The 24,941-nt window shown below is 55.7% G+C and overlaps 8 protein-coding genes across 8 annotated transcripts; 3 read left to right on the forward strand and 5 right to left on the reverse strand.

The window, feature by feature from the left end:
• Positions 1-1,097: 1,097 nt before the first annotated feature.
• On the reverse strand, positions 1,098-4,333 carry UTP13 (U3 snoRNA-associated protein UTP13; the record flags this gene model as incomplete). The annotated part of the gene is made up of 6 exons (XM_076678631.1): positions 1,098-1,725; positions 1,790-1,926; positions 1,986-2,985; positions 3,050-3,819; positions 3,884-4,031; positions 4,302-4,333. The coding sequence occupies 6 exons, from the start codon at positions 4,331-4,333 to the stop codon at positions 1,098-1,100; spliced, it is 2,715 nt and encodes a 904-aa protein (XP_076534123.1).
• A 258-nt stretch (positions 4,334-4,591) lies between these two features.
• Positions 4,592-5,937, forward strand: JCM15063_003037 (uncharacterized protein; the record flags this gene model as incomplete). Its single annotated transcript, XM_076678632.1, has 4 exons — positions 4,592-4,686; positions 4,754-4,899; positions 4,964-5,020; positions 5,090-5,937. 4 exons carry the CDS (start codon positions 4,592-4,594, stop codon positions 5,935-5,937), a joined length of 1,146 nt encoding a protein of 381 aa, XP_076534124.1.
• A 460-nt stretch (positions 5,938-6,397) lies between these two features.
• On the reverse strand, positions 6,398-8,916 carry JCM15063_003038 (uncharacterized protein; the record flags this gene model as incomplete). Its single annotated transcript, XM_076678633.1, has 9 exons — positions 6,398-6,605; positions 6,671-7,029; positions 7,089-7,116; positions 7,186-7,264; positions 7,333-7,616; positions 7,681-7,898; positions 7,967-8,280; positions 8,342-8,568; positions 8,747-8,916. The coding sequence occupies 9 exons, from the start codon at positions 8,914-8,916 to the stop codon at positions 6,398-6,400; spliced, it is 1,887 nt and encodes a 628-aa protein (XP_076534125.1).
• A 687-nt stretch (positions 8,917-9,603) lies between these two features.
• On the forward strand, positions 9,604-15,624 carry SRB8 (Srb8p; the record flags this gene model as incomplete). Its single annotated transcript, XM_076678634.1, has 10 exons — positions 9,604-9,900; positions 10,005-10,129; positions 10,189-10,408; positions 10,475-10,749; positions 10,814-11,024; positions 11,089-12,543; positions 12,607-13,813; positions 13,879-14,141; positions 14,211-14,573; positions 14,650-15,624. The coding sequence occupies 10 exons, from the start codon at positions 9,604-9,606 to the stop codon at positions 15,622-15,624; spliced, it is 5,391 nt and encodes a 1,796-aa protein (XP_076534126.1).
• Positions 15,625-15,824: 200 nt separating this feature from the next.
• On the forward strand, positions 15,825-16,761 carry RPR2 (ribonuclease P protein subunit RPR2; the record flags this gene model as incomplete). Its single annotated transcript, XM_076678635.1, has 3 exons — positions 15,825-16,258; positions 16,318-16,400; positions 16,463-16,761. 3 exons carry the CDS (start codon positions 15,825-15,827, stop codon positions 16,759-16,761), a joined length of 816 nt encoding a protein of 271 aa, XP_076534127.1.
• An 18-nt stretch (positions 16,762-16,779) lies between these two features.
• On the reverse strand, positions 16,780-18,159 carry JCM15063_003041 (alpha/beta fold hydrolase; the record flags this gene model as incomplete). Its single annotated transcript, XM_076678636.1, has 7 exons — positions 16,780-16,900; positions 16,970-17,141; positions 17,204-17,463; positions 17,527-17,591; positions 17,673-17,734; positions 17,811-18,034; positions 18,128-18,159. The coding sequence occupies 7 exons, from the start codon at positions 18,157-18,159 to the stop codon at positions 16,780-16,782; spliced, it is 936 nt and encodes a 311-aa protein (XP_076534128.1).
• Positions 18,160-18,882: 723 nt separating this feature from the next.
• On the reverse strand, positions 18,883-22,930 carry JCM15063_003042 (uncharacterized protein; the record flags this gene model as incomplete). Its single annotated transcript, XM_076678637.1, has 16 exons — positions 18,883-18,934; positions 19,005-19,098; positions 19,171-19,357; positions 19,429-19,731; positions 19,803-19,952; positions 20,038-20,093; positions 20,164-20,419; positions 20,485-20,589; positions 20,657-20,890; positions 20,960-21,541; positions 21,603-21,832; positions 21,904-22,047; positions 22,133-22,289; positions 22,364-22,437; positions 22,516-22,721; positions 22,899-22,930. 16 exons carry the CDS (start codon positions 22,928-22,930, stop codon positions 18,883-18,885), a joined length of 2,862 nt encoding a protein of 953 aa, XP_076534129.1.
• A 387-nt stretch (positions 22,931-23,317) lies between these two features.
• On the reverse strand, positions 23,318-24,895 carry JCM15063_003043 (uncharacterized protein; the record flags this gene model as incomplete). Its single annotated transcript, XM_076678638.1, has 1 exon — positions 23,318-24,895. The coding sequence occupies one exon, from the start codon at positions 24,893-24,895 to the stop codon at positions 23,318-23,320; it is 1,578 nt and encodes a 525-aa protein (XP_076534130.1).
• Positions 24,896-24,941: the final 46 nt, after the last annotated feature.

The raw sequence follows: 24,941 nt of genomic DNA on the forward strand, positions 1-24,941 counted from the left end.
GGAGTGCACTCTCCTGAGCTCTGTTCGGAGAGGAGACTTTAAGAGTCAAGCTACTTCGCTACCGTCGATTTTGTAGAGAACGGACTCGGTTGTAATCATCGCTGTGCGTAACAGAAGTAGTGCCTGTTGTGAGAAGCGTCAGCGTTGTCTGCTCGAAGTTGAGATTCGGGCCCACTCTGTGCAAAGCGGCTATTGAATTGGCACGCATGACGAGAATGGGGCTGATCAAGCTGCTACCCTACCTCCAGCTAGTTATTCTGCACCTTGAGCGGGACTGATCTGTATCCAAGAGCTGCTCCGTGAACGAGGAGCCTGCTGCTCATAACCCCTTTTTGCTTTTTTTGTTTCTCCTGCTGATTTCCTCTTCCCGTCCTGTACCCCAATGCATGCGAGATTGCCGCTGGTCCTGAGGCAAAGCATCCATGCGGATAAAGCCGGAGCGGCTTGACCGAGAGAGTCAAAAGATCGGAGCTCGTTCAGATGCACGTGCTGCCTGAGCACTCGCTACCGGCACCAAAAATTGACCCAGCTGGGGTTCGAACCCAGGATCTCCGCCTGACGACTTAGAATCGGAGGGCGACGCAGTGCCACTTTGCCACGAGGCCTGTGCTGAATCCGTGGGAGAACAACATCATATACCGCAGGAGAGTGAAAATCATCTCTCGCAATTTTGCTGCCCGGTGCCCGCAGGCAAGAGGTTCAGCCTTCAGACAAACAAAGTTGTCTGATCAACATGTTTGAGAGAGTCTGAGCTCAATATTTCTGTGAGCTGCAAGTCTGTTTGCAAGAAACAGGGAACCTGCGTGGCCGCAGGTCCTCGGTTTCTACTGGCCGTCGACCTCCATGCCATCTACATCCCCGCTAACATCGTGATCATCGGAGGGCGACAGCAGTGCCACTTTGCCACGAGGCCTGTGCTGAATCCGTGGGAGAACAACATCATATACCGCAGGAGAGTGAAAATCATCTCTCGCAATTTTGCTGCCCGGTGCCCGCAGGCAAGAGGTTCAGCCTTCAGACAAACAACCGCAGGTCCTCGGTTTTACTAATTCGCCAGAAACAAGGGTTATGCGTTGCAGGTCCTCGGTTTCTACTGTCTACTGTCCGTCTAACTCCATGCCATCCACGTCCCCTCCAACATCGAAATCGTCAAAGCCTTCCATCATGCCAAGCAAATGCTCGACGATGAAACTCTCTCGCACGAGTTTGTCTGCCCTCGTCATGTGTCGCTCAGTGTACGGGATCAGAGCGCCGAGAACTTCTCCCGCACTGTTCTTCTGGTCGACTTGCTTCTTTCGTTGTGGGGCGGCACCATCGAGCATACCATCGAGGTCGAGTACATCTCCATCGTCCTCGATCGAGTTTGACCCTTGTCGCCCCTCGAGAGCCGCGAGCACAGCATCGGCATCGTGAAACTTGAGGATCGCATGCAAGACTCCCTGAGCAACGTCGGAAGACCGCGAAACCGTGTTCCAATCTTTGAGGTAACCGAGCAACTGTCGGAGATCAGAAGGCGAGAGGGCCTTGATCACGGCATCGACATGTCTCGATCCCGTGAACGATTCGGCGTCGGCAGCAGGATCGGTTGAAGCGGTCGGCGAGCCAGACGCGAGCCGCACTTCGGTAAACAGTTTCAGCAGTCGTCGAGGTTGGTCCATCGAGAGGGCGAGCTGGATCGCGTTTGAATAGTCGTTGATCGCGAGGTAGTTTTCATAGTCTTGCTCCCTGTCGACACGAGCGAGTTTAGTGAAAACAGTACCGACATTAGATCGAGAGTATAGAGTCTCACTTGAGCACGAGCTCTTCCTGCTCTTCAATCTTGGCGAGCTCTTCAGACTCTGTTACGTCTTCCCAGACCGTAATTACGGAATCTGCACCTCCCGAGACGACATGTTTCTCGTCCTTGCCTACAGCCAAAGCCCAAATCTGCAGCAAAAAGGGAACGTCAAGTCACGATCGAGCACGTAGAGTATGCAAGAGCTCACCTTTTCCTCGTGATTGTCGAGCGTTGCCGCGCACTCTTCATCTTTGACGTTCCACACCTTGACCAACCCGTCACTCGCCGCACTCGCGAGTTGCATGCCCCGAGTCAAAAAGTCGACGCGCAGGACCGTGTTCGAGTGACCTTCAAACGTTTTGACGCAAGTGAAATCGGCCAAACTCCACAGTTTGATCGTACGGTCTCCCGATGCCGTCGCGAGGCACTGGTCGACGGGCGAAAACTTGACGCTCCACACTCCTCGCTTGTGTCCTTTGAATGTACCGAGAAGCGAGAGTTGCGCTGAAGCGGGAGTCGATTTTGACCGAGGCGTGTGCGTGATGGCAAACAGTTTCGCCGTGCGATCCTGAGAACCCGAAGCGAGCAGTTTGTCGTTGGGAGCAATATCGAGCGTGTTGATGTCCTTGTCGTGAATCTTGGTGGTCGACATGGCCCGCAACGCACTCGTCTCGTCCATAGTAGTGGCAGAAGCCAAAGCTGCGAGGTCCCAAATCTTGGCTGTCCGATCTTGCGATGCCGTGACGAGAAAGCTGTTGTCCTTTTTCGAAACTGCGACGGCTCCGACCGATTCGACGTGACCCTCAGCTTTTCCAATACACCTCCAACTCGGTTGCTCGGTTTCTGATACTCGACCCGAGCTTTTCCACACTCGTGCCGTCTTGTCTTTCGAACCACTGACGAGGACCTGTCCATCGCCTGATCGCGCGAGACACAGGACGACATCCTCGTGACCTTCGAGCAGCGACGTGTTGAACCGATTCAGGTCGTACACGCGAATGAGATCCGAATTGGTCGCGACGGCGAGGTGCGATTCTGGTGCCGGTTCGTCGGAAGTGTCCGAGACGAGCGGCGACATGAAGCAAGTGTCGATCACCTCGTCGTTGAACCCGATCACCTGGCGCGTGATCGAGAGGTGCGGAAGAGACCGAGTGACAATGTTTTGGTCGACATAGATTGCCGTGAGCGAAGCGGTCGCAGGAGTGTTGCTAAAGAATATAGAGATATGTCAGGGAACCGGGCGGGCAGGAATTGGGCACGAAAAGGACGCACAGGATGCCGAGAATCTCGTGCACTTTTCCGTCGTTTGCCGCACTCTCGTCAGCCTTGGTCTTGATCTGCTCTCCCGTCAAGAGATCCCACAACCTGATGACGCCCTTGTCACCTCCAGTGTAGATCGCGCGGCGAGCGGGTCCCTCCTTTTCCTTGCCCTTCTTGCTCTCCTCGCCCTCGTCAAGCTCGACGAGTCCGACCGATTCGAGCGTCTCGAATACGGGCATGGTCCGTCGGAGTACGCCGCGCTCGAGGTCCCACACGTTGACGACCTTGTCGCGGCCTCCACTGACGAGGGTTTTGCCGTCCTTGGTCGCGTCGAGTCCACGGACGACGCTGTTGTGTCCGTCGAGCACGTGCAAGCACTCGCGCGTGCGCAAGTCCCACACGCGAATCTTGCAGTCGTCGGCTCCAGTGATGAGCTTGGCGCGACCCTGCTTGCCCCCGTCCCCAGCGCTGGCAATGTCGAACGCGATCGCGCTGATGACTCCTCCGTGACCCTTGAGGACGTGGGTGCAGTGTCCACGCGCGGCGTCCCACACCTTGACGATGCCGTCTGCCGAGCCGGTTGCAAAGAGGGTTCCGGTCGGATCGGCGGCGCAGGTGATGATCGGCGCTTCGTGCGCGCGCGGGATGTGGCGGTGGAGGGCGAGGGAAGGGAGCGAGTAGATGTGGAGGGCGAGCGAGCGGCAGCACGTGACGAGGTACCCCCCTGCTTGCGGCGAGAGCGGCGCGGGAGTGATGGCGAGCGTTGTGACGGCCGAAGTGTCCTGTCGCAACAGTACCAGGTCAGCTCGTACGTGTGATTATCACTAGGATGACACGGATACTCACGCCTTTGAGCTCCTGTACAGGCTTGCCCGACTCGATGTCGGTCACGAGCGCTTGCTCGTTCAAAGTCGAGACCAACCACGAGCCATCTCCCGAGAGTACTGCCGCACCACCAGTGTGGATCGGAGAGTACGTCCGAGCCGCTTTGAAGCTACATGTCAAGGCAAGCGCGAGTTAGCAAGAGTTGCAGCGTACTGGAAACAATTCGTTTGCTAGTCCGCGTCTCCTCCTCTTAAGAACCGCGCCCAGCTTGCGAGAGAGCTTGAAAGTTGTACAGCTTGCGCTTCATGCATCCTGAAGGCTCCTCGAGGCGAGATGGTCGAGAGTGTAATTTTATGGTCGAGATTGATGAAACCGATTGTCGCATGCTCCTTTGCTCCTGTAGGATTCGGAACAGGCTGGTTCGACTCTGATGGCTCACCTGGTCTTGAATCGCGGTCTCGGATTGCTCATGTCGAAGGACGGCTGAGAGGGTTGAATGTCAAGCGGCGCAGCTGCGCTTTCCGCTCCTCTCCTCCTTCTACCCGGCTCGATCGTCACGCGAATCGGCTTAAGATGACCCAGCCCTGGAGAAGAGGATCAGTACACACTGCAGCACCTTCGACGAGACGGTCAGAGTCGATATGGGCATCACCGGCGTCGAATCCGTCGCCAGTCCCTCGCTCCACACGCGGCGTACCGGGACAGTCGATCAGCCGAGGCGGGCTCAAAATGGCGCGCAAGGATCTCGGCGGCAAACGCGAGCAGGACGAGTTCAGCCTGCTCCTGTCGCCCTCGCGCGGGATTCAAGACGACGACCCCACCTCGCACGTCTCGCCCTTCTTCCTCTCGATCGATTACCCCGTACTGACCAACGCGATCGGTATCCTGCAGACTCAAGAATCCACTTGTTCAAGAGCGCTTCCGGGATTACATTCGCGACAAACTCAACGCCTGGTCCGCAGCGTACCCGCTCGGCACTCGTCCTCGCGATCTCCAGCGCAGGAACGAAGAGCTCGGCATCATCCTGCTTGATCTACGTGCGTACTACCCAGACGAGCTCCAACAAGACTGCTTGGCGCCCTGACCCGCTCAACTCGACAGGCAAGCTACGTGAAGGGATTCACTCGATTCAACGGGTCGACGCGTTTGCCAGTGAAGGTGAGGCTCCTTGATCGCATATCATCTAGTGGTACCGCTTCTGATGGATCGTTCGTATCTCCGTCGCAGTCTACGAAGCATCCGTCCTGCTCTCGCTCGTCGCTTCAAACCACGCCCAGCTGTCGGCTTCGCTGTCACACCTCGTCACGGTGATTCATCCGACACTCGCCTCGTCTGATCTCGCAACGTCACTTTCCTCCCTGTCCGTGTCCACTCGACCTGCACGACCACGGCCATGTCCTGCGACCCGGTCCTTCTACATCGCGCTGCATCTCTTGCATTCGCATTTGTTGCCTGCATGCACATCTTTGACACCCACCGTCTCTTCAGCTTCAGTTACATCGACTCACGCGCCTCTCGCCTCGTTCCTACCGGCTCTGCTCGCATTGTTGGACCTGTCCTCGTTGCCGCATCCTCCGACTATCCGCCCCTCGTCACTGCATCATCATCCTGACGACGGCCCTCCACCCGATCCCTCCATTACGTTCCTTCTCGCTCTCCATCTCGCATTCATCCGTTCGTCAGTTTCGACCATCTCGACCATCTGTTCATCTCTACCCCTTCCACCTCGCACCATCATCCAACACGCTCAAGACCTGTTCCCGTCTCGTTTGGGAACAGTACCCCCAAACCCTCTCGCATTGATCTTGAAAGACGCCCTTCCGGGGTTTCGAGAATCAGTATGGAACAACCTCGTCAAACGTTCGTTTCGATTCCCTCCAGATCGAACCACTTGGTTGTCGAAATGGTTCCTGTTTGAATTCGAGATCGAAATCGAACAACAATTGTACGGGGTGGTTGGAAAGGTTTTGGTGGAGGAGGAGGATTGGGAATTGCGGGATCAATCTCGACAAGACGAGGTTCAACGCGAGGCGGAACAAAGAGTAGTTGCGTTTGTCAACGAGCGCAAAACATGACCACCTTTCTAGGATCCGGTCCACGGACAATCTGTATCATTTGACATGCCGAGGTTTTTCCAAGGCCGAGATCAAGAGAGAGAGAAAGATGGAAAATAGAATGATGGTAAGGACAAGATGTACGATCCAATTTCCGACATAAAACACGAGTGTAGAGGATAAAACATGCTCAAGAAAATCTTTGAAAACAGCAAGAATAGAAACAGTAGAGGCGATAGAGACATGGGAACGATCGTTGAAAATGGGGGTTTGCTAGGTGCGCTAGTGTAGAAAACGAGTGACAAGAGTAGTACGAGAGAGACAAGAACAGAGTGGGAAAGCGAGTGTTGCAAATAGTTGGTTGTCGTTTTGACGAAAGGACTGTGGCGAGGAGCGATTCCGTGCTTGGGGGGTGCGGGAACAAGGGTAGAGAAACAGAGTGTCTGTCGTGCGAGATACTGATACAGGGATAGTGAAAGCCTTAGGCGAGTACGACGATTCCGCCGATCAGCGCGGCGACGAGGACTGTTGCCAGGGCCGAGGTGCGAGCGAGAACAGGCGAAGCGCTCGAAGTCGGGTTGTTGGACGAGTTGGACTGGTCTTGTCCGATCGAGGACGACTGCGCCGAACCAGCGGTGGAAGTCATCGTGACGACGGGAGCTTGGGAAAAGACGGAGAACGTAAAGCCGCTGAACGATCAAGGAATACAATCAGTTCCAAAGACATTTCGGAACGTCCAAGAAGAGCGACCTACCCGACAACATTCCCGTCACTGCTGCTCGAGCTTGTGCCGTTCGAGCTTTGATCACCACTCGGATCGATCGTCGACGAAGCCGAGGTAGGATTGTAAGCCGAAGCCGAAGCGAGAGGAGCCGTAGTGACCTGCGCGACGCCGGTGACGGTGTAACCTCCTTCGCTCGCCGCCTGGGCTAGAGTCGAAGCTGTCGAGTTGCTGGAAGCACTGGCAGTCGAATTGCCGGAGGAGCTCGATGCTGCCGAGGACGAAGCGCCCGAAGACGATCCAGACGACGCAGAAATGCCAGAAGTGGCAGAAACGGCAAAGCCTACGGCCGGCGAGCCATTCTGAGAGTAGCTGTATACTGTATAGACGGCCTGCAAGTCCCGCTCGAGTTAGTGCTGATCAGAACAGACAGACTAGGCGTCAGGCTTACCTTGAGGAACGTGGCACCGATGATTGCGCTGTAGCAGACCGGGAACAAGCGTTCAGTCTTCTCTGTGTGATCGCTGAGAATTCTCAAGGTCGCTTACGTCAAGGAACCACTAGGATCGTACACGTCTTGGGCCATCACGGCAAGGATACAGCTGGACTTGTCGTTCGCCGAAGCGTCTATCAATAGGTTCGAATGATTAGTAGGCTGACATGAGGAAAATCAGTGCGAGAGCGATACTGCCTACAACCGAGGAAGAGATCCGACAGAGGAATCTTGTACTGCACTCCTCCGAACGAGAAAGCAAAGCTCGAGAACTGGGCGACGCAAGGCACATGCCACTCGTTTCCGACCTGCTTCCCGCCGATCGAGCTGTACAAGGCGTTCGCAACCGAAGAGGGGACGTATGCGAGAGACGTTCCGCTGTCGACAGCGACCGTCATGGCCGTTCCGCCGACAATGTTCGAGTCGATTGCGATTCCGTCACTCGGGACGGACCAGTACCCTTTCGAAGAAACGGGCACGTAGTTCCTGCGGACCAGACAAGCGAAAATCAGTCAGACTCGATAAATCGACGACATAATGCCAAACTCACAAATTGCCGACGAATTTGCTCGAGTCGTAGCACCCGACACAGAGTTCGCCTCCACCGATTGTACCACGGCTCGCAGATGTGAGGTCTCGAGCCCGCTGGTAGTAGATTCCAAAGTAAGGGTTCGACACGAGCGAGTTGGAGATCATGTTTTCAAACGGCGTTGGGGCTCCCGAACTCGCGATCGTCGAAAAGGCCATTCCCATGATGCCGTCGCTGGGCTGTCATATGCGGGATTCGACAGATCAGTAGGCCATCCGAACGAGTCGAGCTTAGCCGCCAAGCTCACAAGACTCTCGATGACCGGTGCAAGGGTCGAAGCGAGCGCAAAAATTTGCTTCGGAACGGAAATCGAGCCAACGGTGACCGTGTCGCGAGCGAGTACACCAGAACTTGAACCGGTTCCATAGGTGATATCCCAACTTGCGGTCGAGGTCTCGATCGTTGACGAATCGGCAGTCGTGAACTGGTTGTGCGAGGTCGACGCCGACGACGAAGGAACCCACAGGTCTGCGCTTCCCGTGTCAAAAATGACGTTGAATGGCTGAGCTGGCGTACCGATTCCAATGCCGCCAAAATACGACGAATCGGTTCCTCCCGAGACTGGCAGTACTGTGTCAATGACCTGACACTGTTGTATGTGTGTCCAGAAGCATCGACTCACAATAGTCAGTCAAGCCGACGCTGGCGGTAGAGGCTCGCTTCTCGAGCGGTGCACGTTTCGCGAGGGTGCGCTTCTCCATTTCGGTCGCTCGCTGAAACACATCTTCGCGACGCTTCTTGAGCTTGGCGTTGGTCGAGTTGGATCCCGTGATGACGTGGTTCGCCTTGAAGTTGATTCGAGCCTTGTCGTAGCGACTCGTCGTGCGCGCGAAATCGTTCATCAGGAATCTATCGGGGAATGGTCAGTCTAGTTCGCTTATGTAGCGCTCTTCGTGATGGCCGCTTTGAATTCGCCAAGTGTAGGAACCAGCGGACGCAGCCAACAACGCTACCATGGACAATGCACGTGCGAAAGTGACGACTCCCCTTCGAGGACCGGGTTTCAAGGGGAAACGGTCGAGCTTACTCGTGGTTCACGACTCCGTTGGCATCGCTCACGTCGAGCATGCGCTTGCCGAGCTTGAAACGGTGGAGCGTGCCTCGCTTGGCGTGGTCGGATTGTGCGGACGCGGGCCCAGCCGACGCGAGAACGAGAAGGGTCGCAGCCGCAACGGCAGAAATCGTGCCGTGTAACATGGTTGTGTGGAACTGGAGCAGCCGGTGCTCGATGCGGAGTATCGGAGTGAACGAACGTCTGTGAGTAAAGTGATGAAAGGGAACGTGGGCAAGTCCTTGTCTAAAGGTCGCGCTGCGGTTGAGAGATGGGCCGTTGCGAGTCCTTTGGATGAAGAATGCGAGGATGCAAAGACGGGAGACGAGGAGACGAGGAGGTGAAAGAAAAATGATTTGACTGGAAACGCGAGTGTGCAGTTTCGACGCGACGTGCGCGTGTGGCGTCGCGGGACGCGTGCACTCGAGATCCGCAGTAAGTCGCTGAGTGCATGTACTGGCCTCGATATTACAGTATGACTACCGTCATTCGCAAAGGAGCACCTTGCGAATGCGGTACGGGCATGCGGGCAGTTAACCTATTGAACAGAAACTCTTATGCACGTGCACGTGCACGACGTCCTAAAGCGGGTTCCTTGCGGGGTCCGTCGCTACTACGCCTCATCACGTGATCATTCCTTCTCGGAGATTCACATTCTTTGCCGAGTCTTCACGGGCATACACTCGTAGCTGGATCAGTATATGTACAGGTTAGCTCAAGCTAGAGTTTCGTAAAAATGTAAAAAGACGTCTCCCCACTCGCCGCCGCACGAAAGCAACCTTCCGTAATCGACCCATCTTCGACATCCGCCTGCCGGCAGAGAGAGTTTGTGTATGTCCCGCGCGGCGACGGCCCGCCGGCCTTCAACCTCCTCGACGCGTTCCGGCTCTTCGAATCAACAGACAGTCGATTCGACTTCTCACGAGTTCCGGCCTTCGCCAATCGATGCCATCCTCGCCGAGCAAGGGTTACAACGATATCGACTTGAACCGCCGAGCTGGCGAGCCCCGTGGACCGGCCCCGATGCGAGAGAGCGAGATGTGGAGCACGAACAGCTCAAGGCAGCGACCTGGCCCGTGTTCTACCCGACGGTCGACGGTATGGATGAAGACCAATTAACCGAGGCAGCTGTCAAATCGGGCTACTCGGCCAAGCTGCCCATTCCTGCACGTCGCAACCCGTCTCTCTGCCGCTTTGGTGTTTACCACTGACCCTTGTCTGCTTCGCTGCATAGGCTGATACGTTCTCAGCACATGGTCACATCGTGGAAAATCTCAAAGCCAAGTCGATGCTCGAGAATCTGTCCCGGATCGTGACCGCCGTGCAAATCAAGCGCGAAATGAACCTCCCAACCTACGGGTGAGAGCACGTGCACGCCGCCGTTAGACGACCAGTACTGATCGAGGTACTCTTGACAGACCCTCCACCTTCCGCCTGCCCTCCCGCATCACCCTGACTGACAACAAGCGGGAAGCGTGGTTCTCGGACCTGGCGAATCCGGCAGTCCCACTCGCCAAGCTGAGCAGGAGCGTCCCGCACGGATACAAGGGCGAAAAGGGACTCGACATGCTTGCAGCGAGAAAGGTCCAGGTTGAGCGTGCAGTCTGGTTCGTGCGCGCGTTCGGTGGCGTCGAAATCGTATGTGCCTCATCGTTTGATGCATCGGACATCGACTCACTCAAGTTCCCCTCGGTGCCTCTGCAGCAATCCCTGGCAAAGTCTCGACCATTAACAACCGCAATCGCTCAATACACTTCCGAATTCACGACAGTAGTTTGTGAATTTGTGCGAAAGCAACTGCTCGAGCTCGCACTCCCAGAGTCCGAACCCAGTGCTTCAACTACCGCGTCCGGCCATAATCGAACCCGTACGCATTCGGCGGGACTAGCTTCGAGTACAAGCGCGAGCGCACCGAAACCTCCAAGCGACTTCCAGAATCCCGAAGCAAGGACTGCTTGGAAGGACAAATTCGACTACACGTGAGTACCGCCAGACTTCGCACCACACGCATGCAACAGCGAACTGATAATTCTCCCATCCAAGGCTCGCTTTACTATCTGCGCTCCTGGCCGCCTCGCTCCTTTCCTCTTCCCAGTTCATTCGATTCTTGGTCTCTCTGATTGAGCCCTCCGTAACAAGCCTGGCTCAGCTCTCGGTAGCGCTTCTTCTCGTGGAAGAACACTGGGACAGGATGCTTGAAAGCGAGCCGAGTACTGCAAGGTTCGCCAGGAGTTGCCTCATCCGCCTTGAAGAGGCGAGTTTCGCTTTCTCCGTCCGATACACATCCAGCGGCCCTCGCTGACGCTGTGACATCGCAGGTCGAGCACTCTAACCAAATACCGACCTCGCCGCTGTACCGCACGCTCGCAACTACCCTTACCTCGCTCATTCGCTCGGCATTTCTTTCTCAGCCTGATGCTTTCGTATCCTTGTTCCCGGCACCGATCTTCCCGTCCACTTGCCTCGCTTCGTCGTCCGTATCCCTTCTCCCGGCGCAAATCCCGGAAAAGCTCGAAAGCGTACTGCTTCAGCCCACGTCGTCCGAGGGTACCGCTGAGAATATCGACCAGGATCCTGCCGCGCTCGCAATGATAAGAGCAGATCTCGCAGACTTGGCTCACCGACGACTCGACTGTACGACTATCTCCCCGCTTGACCTATCGCCCCAGCCAGAGTCAAACCCCACGGAGACGAGACAGGAACACGGATCGCGCGAGCGCGCACATCTCGAACTCATCTCCTGTCTCGACAACTTTGCCTTTCCCCAGACCGTAGCATCTCTCCACGCTCAAATCTTTCTCACTTCTGGTTCGACTCCCTCGCTCCCGGCTTCTTGCGCCACGCCGGACCTCTCGCGTACCTCCCCAAACGTCCAACTGGAGCGCAACGGTTCTGTCGAGCCGCCTCGCCCGCGCGCAAGAAGCAGACGCACTGCTGTATCCCTCGAGGACGCCTTGCCGATCCTGTTTACCTGGTCCACAACGCCATGTCGTGCTCCGGGGCTACATCGACGATCCGTCGTCGCGAATATCGTCGCTCTCGAACTCGAAAGGGCGAAAGAAGCGGAAGAACGCGAAAGGGGTCGGCAAGGAGCGCGGACTCGCAGCAAAGCACCAACTACGAATCGGGTGCAGGCAGTTGTCGAAGGGTTCATCAACTGGGTGGACGAGAACTATGGCCCGCGCAGCGAGAAACCATCGGACAGTCAAGCCAAAACCCTGAGACATCTAGGCACCCGCGCAGATGTCCGAAGTCTGGGGGAGGAATTGATGCGTGTTGAAGCGCTGAGCTACGGCAAGTACATGCAGCGCATGATCGCGAGAGGGGAGACCGACAGACCAGCTCTTGGCGGAGTCGAGGAATCGCTACATCTGTGGATTTTGCAAACGGCGGCAATCGGAAATGTCAAGTTAGGGCACAAAGGGGCCGAGCGAGGCCGCCCGACGGACCACTCGGATATAGATTTGACGCAGGAAGAGCTTTCTCGGGTGCGGGACGACCTGTCGAAGCTTGTCCATTGCAGCAAAGATCACCACGAGAGCGAAGCCGACGTCGCTCCCGCCTCTGTCCCTCCCATGGTCGATATCCGCTCCTTGTTCGACTGCGTTTCTCAGCTCGTAATCAAGGGATATCGGCTGCAAGTTTCGCGGACGATCGTATTGCCTGTTGTTTCTACTCTCGACCCGTCGCAACAGGCGGCTTTCAATCCCGAGACGTTTGCAATAATGGTCAATATTCTTGATACCTGTCAAGATCCCTCCGGGCTGCTACAGGTGAGCTCGGTCTTCCGTCGTGAATATCTCGTTCACTAGATGAACGCTGTTTTTGTTCCATAGTTGGTGGTCCTCCTCCTGCGGTTCTCCTCCTCGAGCGTCCTGATCGTGGAAATCTGTGACGTCGTATCGTCCAGATTTGATCTGTGGGCAGCAATTGGGGAATTGTCGAACTTAGCAGGGGCCCTCGCTGCGCGCTTCGATTCGAGTTTGGGCTCGGCTCGGAGGAAACTTCTTGCTTGTTTGCGCCCACTCGTCGTTGGCGGTCACCTCAAAGGCGCTGTTGGAGAAGCGATACTGGCGAATGGACAGGTACTCGGCGCGTCAACAGTTCCTCCAGCCTCCGTGCGGCCGACGCCGTCTTCTCCGCTCGCCGAAATCCAATCTCTCGCGAGCGATTCGTCAACTGCAGCAGTCACCAACGTTGCCGCAACACTCCATTTGCGATATGGAAACATGGCCATGGACTCATGGGTCCCCCCGGTCATCGACGCGGCTATTCAACTGCTAGGTCAGTTATCAAGCATCGACCCCATCGTGACTTTGCTCAAGGAACTCGACGAGCGGTTCCCGGAAGGACTTGAGTCGATCTTCGTACGCTGGATGGGCTCCAAACCGCCACAGAACCTCGTTTCGATTCTCGGAGGCCCGCAGGGATTACAGCTCGTCAACCTGCTAAGCGAACTAGTTGTTGAAGGCGTGCTGTCGCTCCCCGTCCTCGTCAGTGACGGGTTTCTGCCTCTTTGGCGCAGTATCCTCGCTCTCGTCCTCCCCGAGCTCGCCAAAGCGGCTAACGGAGCCGGTTCAAGCGCGCTATCCCTCGACCCGACGCTCTCTCGCGCTCTTTCGCTTCTTACTGACGCATTGGCGAGAGCGGTCAACGACCCGTCATCTGAGCTCGAAGCTGAAGATTCCCCGAAGACACCGATCCTTCCCTCCGACCTCCTCCGGCAGCAACGGAAATCGCTCAGACTCGGATGCCTGTTCCGTCTGTCTTCCCTCGCGGCTGTGTCGTCCCTTCTCGCCCTGCTCGTTCTGCAGCAAGAGGTCTTCGCGGTCGCCACCCTGTCCGACAAAGCGCAGGCCGCAAGCTCGCTCTTCCTCAGCATCACCGGCTCTCAGCCATTCCAAAGTCTCGTTCTCCGAGATCCACAATCGGTGCGCTCTGGTATGCTCGACAACGCCCTTGTAAGAGCTTTGCCCTCTTTCGAGACTTTCAAGCCGAAGATCCTCGCGGGTTTGCTCGTCGCGCTCAAGGACGGCGGCGAAGGTAAGTTATCTACTTTCTTGCCTGCGACCAATGCCAATATCTGAATCTTTTCGGAAACAATGCAGCCACTCCTGCGAATCTGCTCTCGACGGAGGACTGGGACCTGTTCCTTTCAGGCCTGACGATCTGGAGGCTCGCCGTCTCAAAGGTCGAAGTCGAGGCTTGTCTCGAGCGACTCGAGCTGGATTCGTCGTTGTCGAGTCAGGAGAAGAACGAAGCGCTGCACACACTCTCGAACCACTTTCTCGAACGAGTTTGCGCCGGTGGAGGTCAAACATACCTTGGCGAACAGGTTGTCAGATGCTACCACGGCGTGGCTTCCGACGAGGTGAGAAGAACCCACCAGCAAGCTCAGAAAACCGTTGGACTGATAACGAGCGCTCAACTCGTCTCGCAGCTTGTTAGCGTCGCATTCACTCGGCTCGCAACTTGCGTCACCACCCTTGCAAGTACAACAAGCTCGGACTCTGCACAAGAATCGGCTGCAACGGCAATTCGCTGCACTCTCCGGCTTCTCGAGACATTACTGCAGTCGGGTATGGCTTCATCACGCGCTTTGGCACTTCGGCAGCTGCTCGAGGCCGTGAAACTGTGCTTCAAAGGCCTCGAAAATATCGAGTTGACCGAAACATCATCGGGATCGATCCTCCTTCTCGTCAACGTCCTCGGCATATGCATTCGGTGCAGCGACAGTCCAGCGGATCAGTCGACGGTCGAGCTTTTCGTCGACTGTCTGTCGGCTTGTGCGACGCTCTCTACTGTAAGTTACGTCACGTCGAGATCGCGATCAGTCATGGACCAACTAAGTCACGCTGATCATGTTACCCTCTTTCCAGTCGATCACTGGAATGCATCACGATGGTACCCCGCTAGCAACTCTACTTCTCGACACATGCTCTCACCTGCTTCTCGCCCTGCCTGATCTCGCTGCTTCCCCTCGCGCTCTCTCGATACATTCCTTCGTGCATTCGCTGACAGCGTCGGGCGAGGAAACACGCCCTTCGATCCTCGATCCGTATCTGAGCGACACCACTTTTGCAAGGCTCACGCAGCTCTTCGGACCCTATACGCCGTCATGCTCTGTTCCAAACCCGTGGGACTTGCTCGACCACAGCGAACCATCTACTGCAGCACCCGGGTTTTCAGCAACCGCTCTCGGCAAATCCATCGCACAGAAAGCAGTCGCGAGCGCTGCCGGATATCGTTCGCCGTTGACGAACGGAGGACCGATCGATCTCGCCGCATTTCGTTCCCGCATCCTCGAGACCGTGCCGCCCGTCACTGCGCTCGATGCTCTCTCGACCACTTCTTCGAGCTCGACCTCGTCCGCGCGTCCTTCCTCCCTCGCATCTTCGGTTGATGCCCGCGGCAGACAGACCAACTTTGACTTCGAAACGCCCTGCACGGGCCTGTCTATTCACGCCCGGGATCATCGTCGCACGACTTCAATCGCGCGCAGTCTCGCAGCGAAGTTCGACCAGGCTGCGAGCGGTCTTGGACCACCTGCAGGCCCTGGATCGCTGATCGCAGGCCGCAAACGCAACAACACGGGTGACAGTCTCCCGGCAAAAGTTGCGCCGCCGAGCGTGAACGATTCGACCAAACGCGAGGGCGTGAACGGCCCACAGACTCAGTCCAACCAGTCTATTGCGTCCTCGACTCGGGGAACAAAGCGAAAAGCGACCGATTCGAATGCCGAGGTGATCGTTCTCGATGACGATGACCAGGAACCGACCAAAGCGGCCACGGTCAAGAAAGGCAAGACGGCGGCAAAGTCGGTCGCGACAACCAAAGGCAAGAAGAAGAAGTGAGAGGAACGGAAGTTTGGAGGACGATGCTATGACCTTGCGTAGATTACACTATTGCGTCTGACTCACAATCCGTGTACGGCGGATTGAAAAACATTAGCTTCGGAAGAAAATAGATTAGAAGAGAATAGTGCCCCTGAAATCAAAATTCGAATACCGGATGTAGAGGCTGTCGTTCAACATCTCGCGTCTGTCCCGTTTTCATGGCCAAGAAGGGCGCGAAAGGCGTAGCAGAGCCCACGGGAGCGACGCCAGTGCCATCGCGTGACGCACTACAGCGCCTGAGCTACCTCTATCAAGCATCCGTTCTCCTCGACAATGCCGGACTCGCGAGCCACGTGAGGCCAAACAAGCGACGCGTCCCGAACGATCAGGATGCAACACTCGAACCACGCCGCACACGTCATCAAGCAGTGCGAGATGAGGCGAGCGAGGCAGAAGCGCAAACAGATCAAGCAGAGGAGCCGCGTCGAGCCGACCTGGACAGCAATAAGTTGCGAGCAGCTACTCCAGTAAACGATGATACTGCTGCAGTGCTCTTTGGCAAAAGCAAGAAGCGTGTAGAGTCCTTCAAGCCGATTTCTCGGCATCTCGTGCGGATGATGAAGGAAGTTGCTAAAAAGGCGACTGTACGCATGTAAGTGTCGTTTGTGCGATCGAGCCAGCTATCAGGCTGACCGAGTAGCTCTGACACAGGGATCCCGCAGTCAAAAGGACACTTTGCAAGCATTGCGACGCTGTCCTCGTTCCGGGCGTGTCTTCGTCCGTTCGCATCAAACGTATGTTGCTGAGCTAATTTTAGTACTTGCACACTATGCTCATAGTCTTTCTAATGATACAGCGTCTCGTCCGCACGCGCATCTTGTCGTTTACACTTGCTCGGCTTGTCTCGCGCAACGACGGTTCCCCGCGCCTCCTCTCCTCGCCGAATCTGCTGTTCCGTCGGTCCAATCCGAACCCGCAAACCTCAATGCCGAATTTGCCCCTCTGCCAGTTGATGGTCCAACGGCAGCAACAAGTCGAGATCGCCGCACGAAGCGAGAAAAACGAGAAGCCCGACAAGCGCAACAACCTGTGTTTTTCCAGAAGGAGGGACACGTAGTGATTAAAGGTGGAACCGTGATTCCTCGAGGCGAGTAAGGATGGATAGGGGCGAATCTATAGCGCTCGAAGACAAAATGGCGCGACGATGCGATCGACTATATTGGCGTCACTCAACGAAAGTAGTGACGGCGCAGACGCAATGGTCTGACTTGTTACTGCCGCACCGGAGAAAGCTCTGTGGGGGAACAAACCAGCTTGTAAGCCTGTGAAGCACCACACGATGTCGTGAGAACAAGCCACTCACCGTCTCCATTCTTCGCAGGCTCGTTCTGGCGACACAATATTGTCTTCGCTTCCGCGCAACAGCAATACTGGCATGGTCACAGCAGCGAGGAGTTCGTCCGGAATTTTCCGGCGCTCCATCACGGCTGCGTTGAACAGCCACAGCACATCGTTCAGCGGACGACCTGTACCGTCTGGATCCGAACGTAGGATCAGCTGTTGTGTGAACGCTGCAATGTACCGGAAGTCAAGTTACATCTCGCCTGAAATCTGGCCCTCATTTCCGCTCTCGCGTCTGCCAAGCGATCGAGGCCGCCGATGAAGTACGCCACAATGTCGGAGAGAGGTTCCTCCGGGAATTCGCCCGTATCATCACCGCCTTGCCCGACCTTGTTTGCGAGGAGCGCGTCCCGAACCTGAACGAGCGCATCATACACGTCCGGCGGTTCTTCTCGGAATCCGGGAGAAGCGAGAGTAAGGCTTTTGACCTTGTCGGCTCGCTTCACAGCGATCCACCTGTGCATGAGGTGATGCGGGTCAGGGTGCCCGAGTCACGATATGCTTTGCGATCGAGCTTACGTGGCGAGGTTGCAACCGTGCACTGCTTCCCCAAGCAGGTGATAGCTCGGAAAGTTCATTGCATCCTGTGTGGGAGCAATGTATGCCAGGTGTATTGAGGCCAACGTCTTTCAGGCTTGTCAAGACGGAAACAGACAAAACCGTACCAGCACGGAGACGAGAAAATCTGCCGAGTCTTCGAGGCGTAGGCCGTCTGCTTTCTCAGGACCTAAGATGCCATGAGGTACAAGGTCGTTGGCGGACAAAACGTCTCGTAGAATTGCAGCAGAAGGAAAGCAAATTACCTCTTGTCCATCCGTTGTTAATGCAATCGATTCCGAACAAGTTAAAGTGCTCCATCAAACGCTCATCACTGAACTGTCGGTTCCAATGAAGCACATCTGAAGCGGAAGCATGGACGAGGACGAGGGTGGGCAAGTCGGGCTTGAAAGGACGCGAGGGCAGCTGAGAAGGTTCGGTCGCAAACACAAGGTCTCGAGGGTCAGGGTTCAGAACATGAAACAGTTCGCTGTCGACGCAGAAGTGTACGCGAGCATGTCAAATTCAGGCCCAAATCCGAGGAACGTCACGTGCGCGACAAGGAAAAGAAGGCGACGCTCACATGTCCCGTCCCTGGATGTGGTGGAAAGGCATGCAGAGACAGATAAAGCCCCCACGTGAGGTCTCGGTCGAGGCAGTACCGACGATCGGTATCTCGACTCGCAAGCTGGTCAAGAGAGGCAGACGAAGTATGGAGGGAAAGGCCGATCAAAGGCGACCGTGCTAATTTGTTGGCGGTTCATAGGACCCCTTGACTTGAAATACCCCGCGATGGTGCCGATGAGGCTCGCGACAGATGAGTCGACAAGATTAGCGTCATCCGTCCTCATGCGGAACGCGTGCAAGAGCCTCGAGTTGAACCATTTTCGTGTTAGAGGCTCGAGCGTTCCTTCGAAACTGCCAAGAATCGGCCAAATCCGATGGACGCGCTGAAGCGAAGAGGCCCTTGCTGTGGGGACCTGCCGCACAAGATCGTGCTTGGGAGCACGCGCTTTCGGACAATTGATTATTGCGTAAAGAGCAATGCTCAAAGTGGGAAAGGTTGTCGCAGCGGAACGGGTGCCTTCACGACTGCTCAGCAGGCTTGCCTCGTGTTCTCTGCGAAAGCGTCTCTGTGACACACGTACGACGATAGGAAATGACGCCTAAAAGCCAGAGATAAAGGGTTGAACAAAATACGATCGGAGCACGGGTATGAGTGGAAATCCGGAACGACGAAACGAACGGTGGGTAGCACATGACGGGAAACAGAAAGGTCTACCAGAGAGACGCGGTACTACTGCGAGACAGCATGAAAAACGAAACAACCGAGCGAGTCTATCGGGACGAGAGTCGAGAGAAGAACCCGGACGCTCGCTGAGCTTGAGGTCTGTGTTCATACGACGATTTATCAGCATTGCGTCAGGACTGAATCGAGACGATTTATGAAGGAGACTCACGTTGGTTCAGCCTCACCTCCACCGCCACGAAGCGGCTTCGCGATTCGACCAAAGTTGAGCGCCTGGCTCTGGCCTGGACGAAGCGCACCTTGGGCTGTACAGAGATTCGAGTCAATTGTGCACCCTGTTTTTGATAACGATTCAAGAGGTGGCGGGATTTTCGTACCTTGAGCCTGGTCGAGTCGCTCACGCACGATCTGCAACTTGGCTTCAAACTTGGCGTTCTGCGAGTTGAGTTTCTCGTTTGCGTCGTGCAGCAGCGTCTCAAGGTTCTGAATCCGCTCATTGCGAGCAAGCAGCTTGCGGTCTGCGAGGGCAAACTCGCGCTTGAGGGCAGTGTTTTGCTCGACAAGCTGTCGAAGAATGACGAGGAATCAGTTTGGTTCAGGGAGCCAACCTCGGCGGAAATACATTCTCCTCGTACCTGTTTCTGGACGACATTGAGCTGGTCAAGATTCCGCATGAGGAAGTCCATCTTGCGCTGCTGAGCCTTGCTGTTCGAGTTTTTGACAATGTTCTTGTACTGCTCGGTTGCTTCATCGAGTTGGATTTCGAGTTCGACCACTTTCTCGCATCGGTTTTGCAAGTCTCGCATCAAGCTCTTCTTCATCGTGTCGAATTCGGACAGTTGCTGCGCCATCGTCTTGCGAACGCGTTCCATGTCCTTGGCACTCTCGGCGAGGCTCTTGCCACCCTCAATGCCCGCTGCTGTGATCTTGAAAGCTCGCTGATCACCGAGAGTAGAATCACAATGAGCCGAATCAGAACAGCGTTACAATCGCGAAAGGAAGGACAAACCTCGAGTTCAGCGTTCGCGGCCTTGAGCTCGTCGACCGTTGCAGAGGACGATTTGATCTCGTTCGACTTGAGCTCGAGCTGTTGTCGCAGGTCGTTGACATCGCCGAGAGCGGCCTCGAGTTTCATCGCGTACTGAGCCTCGAGTTTACCCTGAATCGTGCGAAAGAGTCGTAAATGAGTGACCTTGTTCAGGTGAATCTTCAAATGAATTTTCAGAACAGGGAACTGTCCGTACCTTGATATCGTGCACGTGGGCGGCATCGTCCTCTTCGTCTCGAGCAAGAGTCTTGTCTGTTCCCGCCGTAAGCGATGTCAGCCTTGAGAAATCGTCCTCTTGGCATACGCAAGTTCGACAACGTACCTAGCAGCTCTTCGTACTCTTGCTCGAGTGTCGCCAATCTCTGCTCGAGTTCGTCCCGTCTCCGCAGCAACAGCTCGTTCTCCTCTCCGACCTGTTTCGACCGATCTTGCTGTTCCCGCACGAGGACTGAAGAATCTTCGAGCTGACGACGGAGCTGAGCGAGATCGTCTGCGGACAAAGGCTGAGAAGACTGAACCGCTTCGTCGAGGCGTGCGACCGAAGCTCGGATCTCGGCTTCCTTCTCCGAAAGCCCTCCCTAGAATAGCGAGCCTCAGTTTTGACGTTCTGCGCAAGGTCCAGAAAGGGTAATCATGCACTCACAGTCTTGAGTTCGGCCATGATGGCTGCCATCTTTTCTGCCCGCTTCTTGTCTTTCCCTTCTTGCTCGGCGCTCTTCTGGTTGCTCTTGAGCTCGGCCATGGTTTTCTAGCGAACAAGTTTGTTGAGCAGTTAGTTGGGGACACAAGAGTCGTCGCAAAGGGGGAGAACTGACCCGAAGTTCGTCGAGTTCTCGTTCGAGTTCGCCGTTTTGCTCCTTCATCGCGTCGCTCGTGATCGCGGCCTCTTTGCTCTCGTACATGAGCTTCTCGAGTTGCAACCTCATGTCCGACACTTCACTCGTCATGGACTTGTGGTCCGACAGCGACAGAGCTTCCTGTTCTTTCAGTGATGCGAGCTCGCTCCGCAAATCTCGAATCAATTTCTCTTGCGACGATAATTGCGATTCCTGCGAGCCAAGCATGTTCAGCCATTCGTCTGAATGCGAGATGAAAAGTTGGGGTTGTATTTAGCTCACAGTATTGGAGAGCTGATCCTCGAGGTCGTTCTGGCGTCGCAAAAACTCTTCGCGTTCGTCTTTGTCCAACGGAGTCGCCGGTCGACTCGCTTCACCTTCCCCAATCCGTTCAAGCTGTGGCAGTTTCGGCGTGACTCTTCCAGACCTCGATGCCGCTGTCGTCGTACTCGTCAATGACGAGCTCGAGCTCGAGTTGGGGTTGCCGACGAGTTTGTCCAGCTCGCCCGGTTGGAGTCCAAGCGCCTTCTCCATACTCGCCCACGCTTCCTTCTCGACCTGACCGCCAGTCCGCCACACGTTGATCTCCTGTTCCAACAATCCAATGTACGCGCCATAGTTGCCCACATCGCGTTGCGCCTTCTTCAACAAGGTCTTGAGCTCGGCCGGACTCAATTCGGCGTTGACCCGAGCTTTATTCTTGATCGATTTCGCACGCATACCGAACCTCAAAGTCGAGATCGTTTCGGTCTCGTTGTACTGCGACGGCGAACAGTTGATGATCAGGGTCGTGCGAGAGTTACCTCCGAGCGACTCTTGCAGGATTCGAGTCAGTTTCGAATCTCGATATGGCACGTGAGATGACTGTAATCGAGTAGCGGAATCCGTCAATGTTTTGCCGATTGAAAAGACATTCAGAACTTACTTTGCCATCAGTCAGGGCATTGATGACCATACCCAACGCGCTCAAACTCTTGTTGATCTTTTTTGCTTCCTCGAGAGTTTGTCCCGTCGCACCAGTTTTGCCAATCTTCTCACTACCCGCCAGATCGACGAGGAACAAGGATCCCGTCTTTTGCGTTCCAGTTTCCGTGTTGCGCGCCTGAACGTTGATGACAAAGATTGAATGCGAGCGAGAAGATTCGGCGTTCATGTCTTGTTCACGCGAAAGAAATGGATCAGGTTTTTTGACAAACATGACGCGAAACGAGTATAGCGAAACTCACTCGTGGCAGACACGGCACGAGCGCTGCCTCCCTGTCGCATAATCTCGTACACCTCTGCCGCGTTGCCGACGTAGAAATCGGACAAGTTCTTGACGTACACCCCTCGCGTCTTGTCCTCGTGAACGGGCAAGTTGTCATTCTCGGCTGATGAAAGAAAACGTTCGATACGAATGTCAATAATGACAAACAAGTCGGAATCACAAGAGAAAAAAGGAGGAGAGGGACTTGCGAGCCAACAAGTCTCGAATGCGTTCCATGTAAATCTCCATGTAGGAAACCTTGACGAGGTACTCGAGGTTCGCAGGCGAGGCCATGATTGACGCGAAAATCTGTTCCGTGATACGGGGGATGATACCTTTCATTTCGTGATCGTCAATGTTGGGACCCTAGCGAGCAAAACCAAATTGCGTTAAAGTCGGAAAAAATGCGAATGCGCAAAGGTTCAGAAAATGTTACGGACCATCATGGTGTGCGACTTTCCGGAACCCGTTTGACCGTATGCAAACACGGTTCCATTGTAGCCGTCCATGACATCTGGAGAAAGAGGAGAAATAGACAGGTTGGTGCGTGTGAGACTTGAAAAAGAGACCAGAGGGAACCAGGGATTCTCACCATCGACGATGCCCCGGACGCCATACTCGAACACTTCTTCCTGTTTCGTGTCCATCTGGAACACTCGATCAAACGTGAACCCGTTCGCGTCGGGACCTTTCATGACCTCTTGCGAGCGCAGTTTGACAGTCGTGCCTTCCTCATCGATTTGAACGATCGATTCGCCTCCGGTTTCTCGTAGCTCGAGTGCATTGGGAGGTCGGAACCTGTTATCAGATAGAGCGGGAACGTTGGGCGAGAGATGCGAGGAGAGAGCGATGCGGGGTGCGTCAAAGTGTTGACGTCAGCGATCGCGCCGGTCATGAGTGCAGACTACCGACGCGGATGTTCCGTAGCAGCGATTCTGTCGATAGAGAGGCGATGAGGAGTAAAGAGGACCGTACCGACAGACGACCTTGATGTTGTTGCTCGCCATGGTGACTTGCTGCGAGCACCCGCCCAAGTATACGGTATTGCTTCAATAGTTTCGGGGTGTGTTCTACTCGGCGAGCTTGGCGAGAGCGAGCAGGTCGACCTCGAAGTTGAACGTTGAGTGACGAGAGACGTTCCGATCAAGCCGTCCTGACGACAATGCACCCGCGGCTTGATCTGTATCAAAGTACAGTCACCGTTATCGGATGACTATGAAACAGTCAATGGCGGCGCGATGTGACGAGTCGGAAGTGAATCCGGCAAGCAAGGTTCGCGCGCAATTGCGCGTTGATCGGGCGACATGTCAATGCACCCAAACTTCGGATTGCAGCCTGACCCCACAAAAGAATCATCCCCTACGGTAAAGATAACAAAACGTATATCGACCACTTCAAACCAGAGGAATAGCTGGAGCAAGTTCGGGACTCCCTGGCGTCGATGCCGACGTCCTCTCTTGTGCTCGTTTCTTGACTCCCTGCGCTTCCGTCTCAACCGCCTCATCCGCATCGACGTCCTGCGTCTCTCGATTCGTGAAATTCTCGTCATCAAGAAGTGACGTTCGGAGACTACTCGTCCTGCGTCGCATCCTCGACTCCTTGTCGTCGTTGTTCGGAACCGCGCTCGTCGTTGTCGACAAGCTCGAGTTGAGCACGTTCTTGTTCGTTCCGAGTCCAGGAACGACTCGAGCCGACCAGGTCGATTTGCCTCCGAGACTGTCCTGGCTGTTGCGTCGACTCCCCGGCAACACTCGTACCGAAGCGTCTTCGTCCGCGTCCAACCAGCTCGATCCTTCGGGCACAACCTGTTCCGAGGTGGTAGTACTGCCTTGGACCCCACGTTTGAGTGACCACGCCTTGAGGCTGTTCAATCCTCCTCCACCCCACGCGCTGCCCGAGGTCGCATTGTTCCTGCCTGTCGTTGTGGCAGAGACGGGTATCGAGGTAGGAGAGAGCGGAGAAGGTGGACGAACGCCATCTGCGCCGGGACCGCTTGTCGCGGTCGTGATACTCGGGGCGAACGAGCTCGAGGCGAGAGTCATGACGCTCGCGTTGTCTGAAGGAACATGACTCGGGTGCGGGTTGTTGCGAGGGTGCGCCTGTGTGTGCGAAGGTACGCCTAGCGTTGCCGTCGTGCCTCCGACCGGGTTGAGCGATGCAGACAGGATCGAAGATGTCGTGCTCGACGACAAAGGACGAGCTCGGTGATTCGGTTGTGGACCTGTTGGCGAGTTCTGCGAGCTCGCGTTGACAGTCGGATACAACGACGAAAACGTCGAGGGAGAAGGGTCGGCGGCAACGGTTGCGATTCGATTCGCACCAGGTTGGTGATGAGCGTTCGTCGTGTTCGAATCGATACTCAGCAATGTCGTAGGTTTCGTGCTTGTGGTTGACCGGTACGTCGAAGCATGAGTCGGTGCGAACGACGACGAGTTGGTCGATGCATGAGTTCGGATCGAGGACGGACCTCGAGTCGATGGCGGTTGAGGGTAGATCGATGCGTCCGTATCGGCTGCATCGTCATCGTCATCGTCATTGCGGTCTTGATCGTCGTGATCTCGAAGCGGGTGGTCATGACGGTAGATCGAAGTCGAGCGAGACGAGTGTCGCGAGAGTCGGGAGACCGAGTCGGCTGGGTAGTGCGCGACGAGCGAGCCGTCATCATCTCTAGAGAGGGTCGATCGAGTCGACCGAGTGGAGAGGCTGTCGTCCGTGTCGCCCGTTCGGGGCGCGGGACGAGGTGGGGATGACGGCGGCGACGGCGAGCGCGAGGTGCGTTTCGTCGCGGCGGGCTTCGTGCCTTGATTCCCTCCAGACCCTCCACCTCCCGAGAGGAAGCGACTGAGAGTCCTCATCATGCGCGACTGGGTGCGAGGCGCTTTCTGCCCCGAGGATTGCGGTTGCTGCAAGTGCAGGACCGGAGACTGGACGGGGCTGGCATGATTGCTCGAGTTGGAAGCTACAGTCGCCATTGCCGACAAGATGGCGAGTGGAGTGGTGAGAGCGGTGTTAGGGCGA

Source organism: Sporobolomyces koalae, assembly GCF_050403365.1.
Source record: "Sporobolomyces koalae JCM15063 DNA, S_koalae_JCM15063T_v1_ctg16, whole genome shotgun sequence".
NCBI classification, from domain to species: domain Eukaryota; kingdom Fungi; phylum Basidiomycota; class Microbotryomycetes; order Sporidiobolales; family Sporidiobolaceae; genus Sporobolomyces; species Sporobolomyces koalae.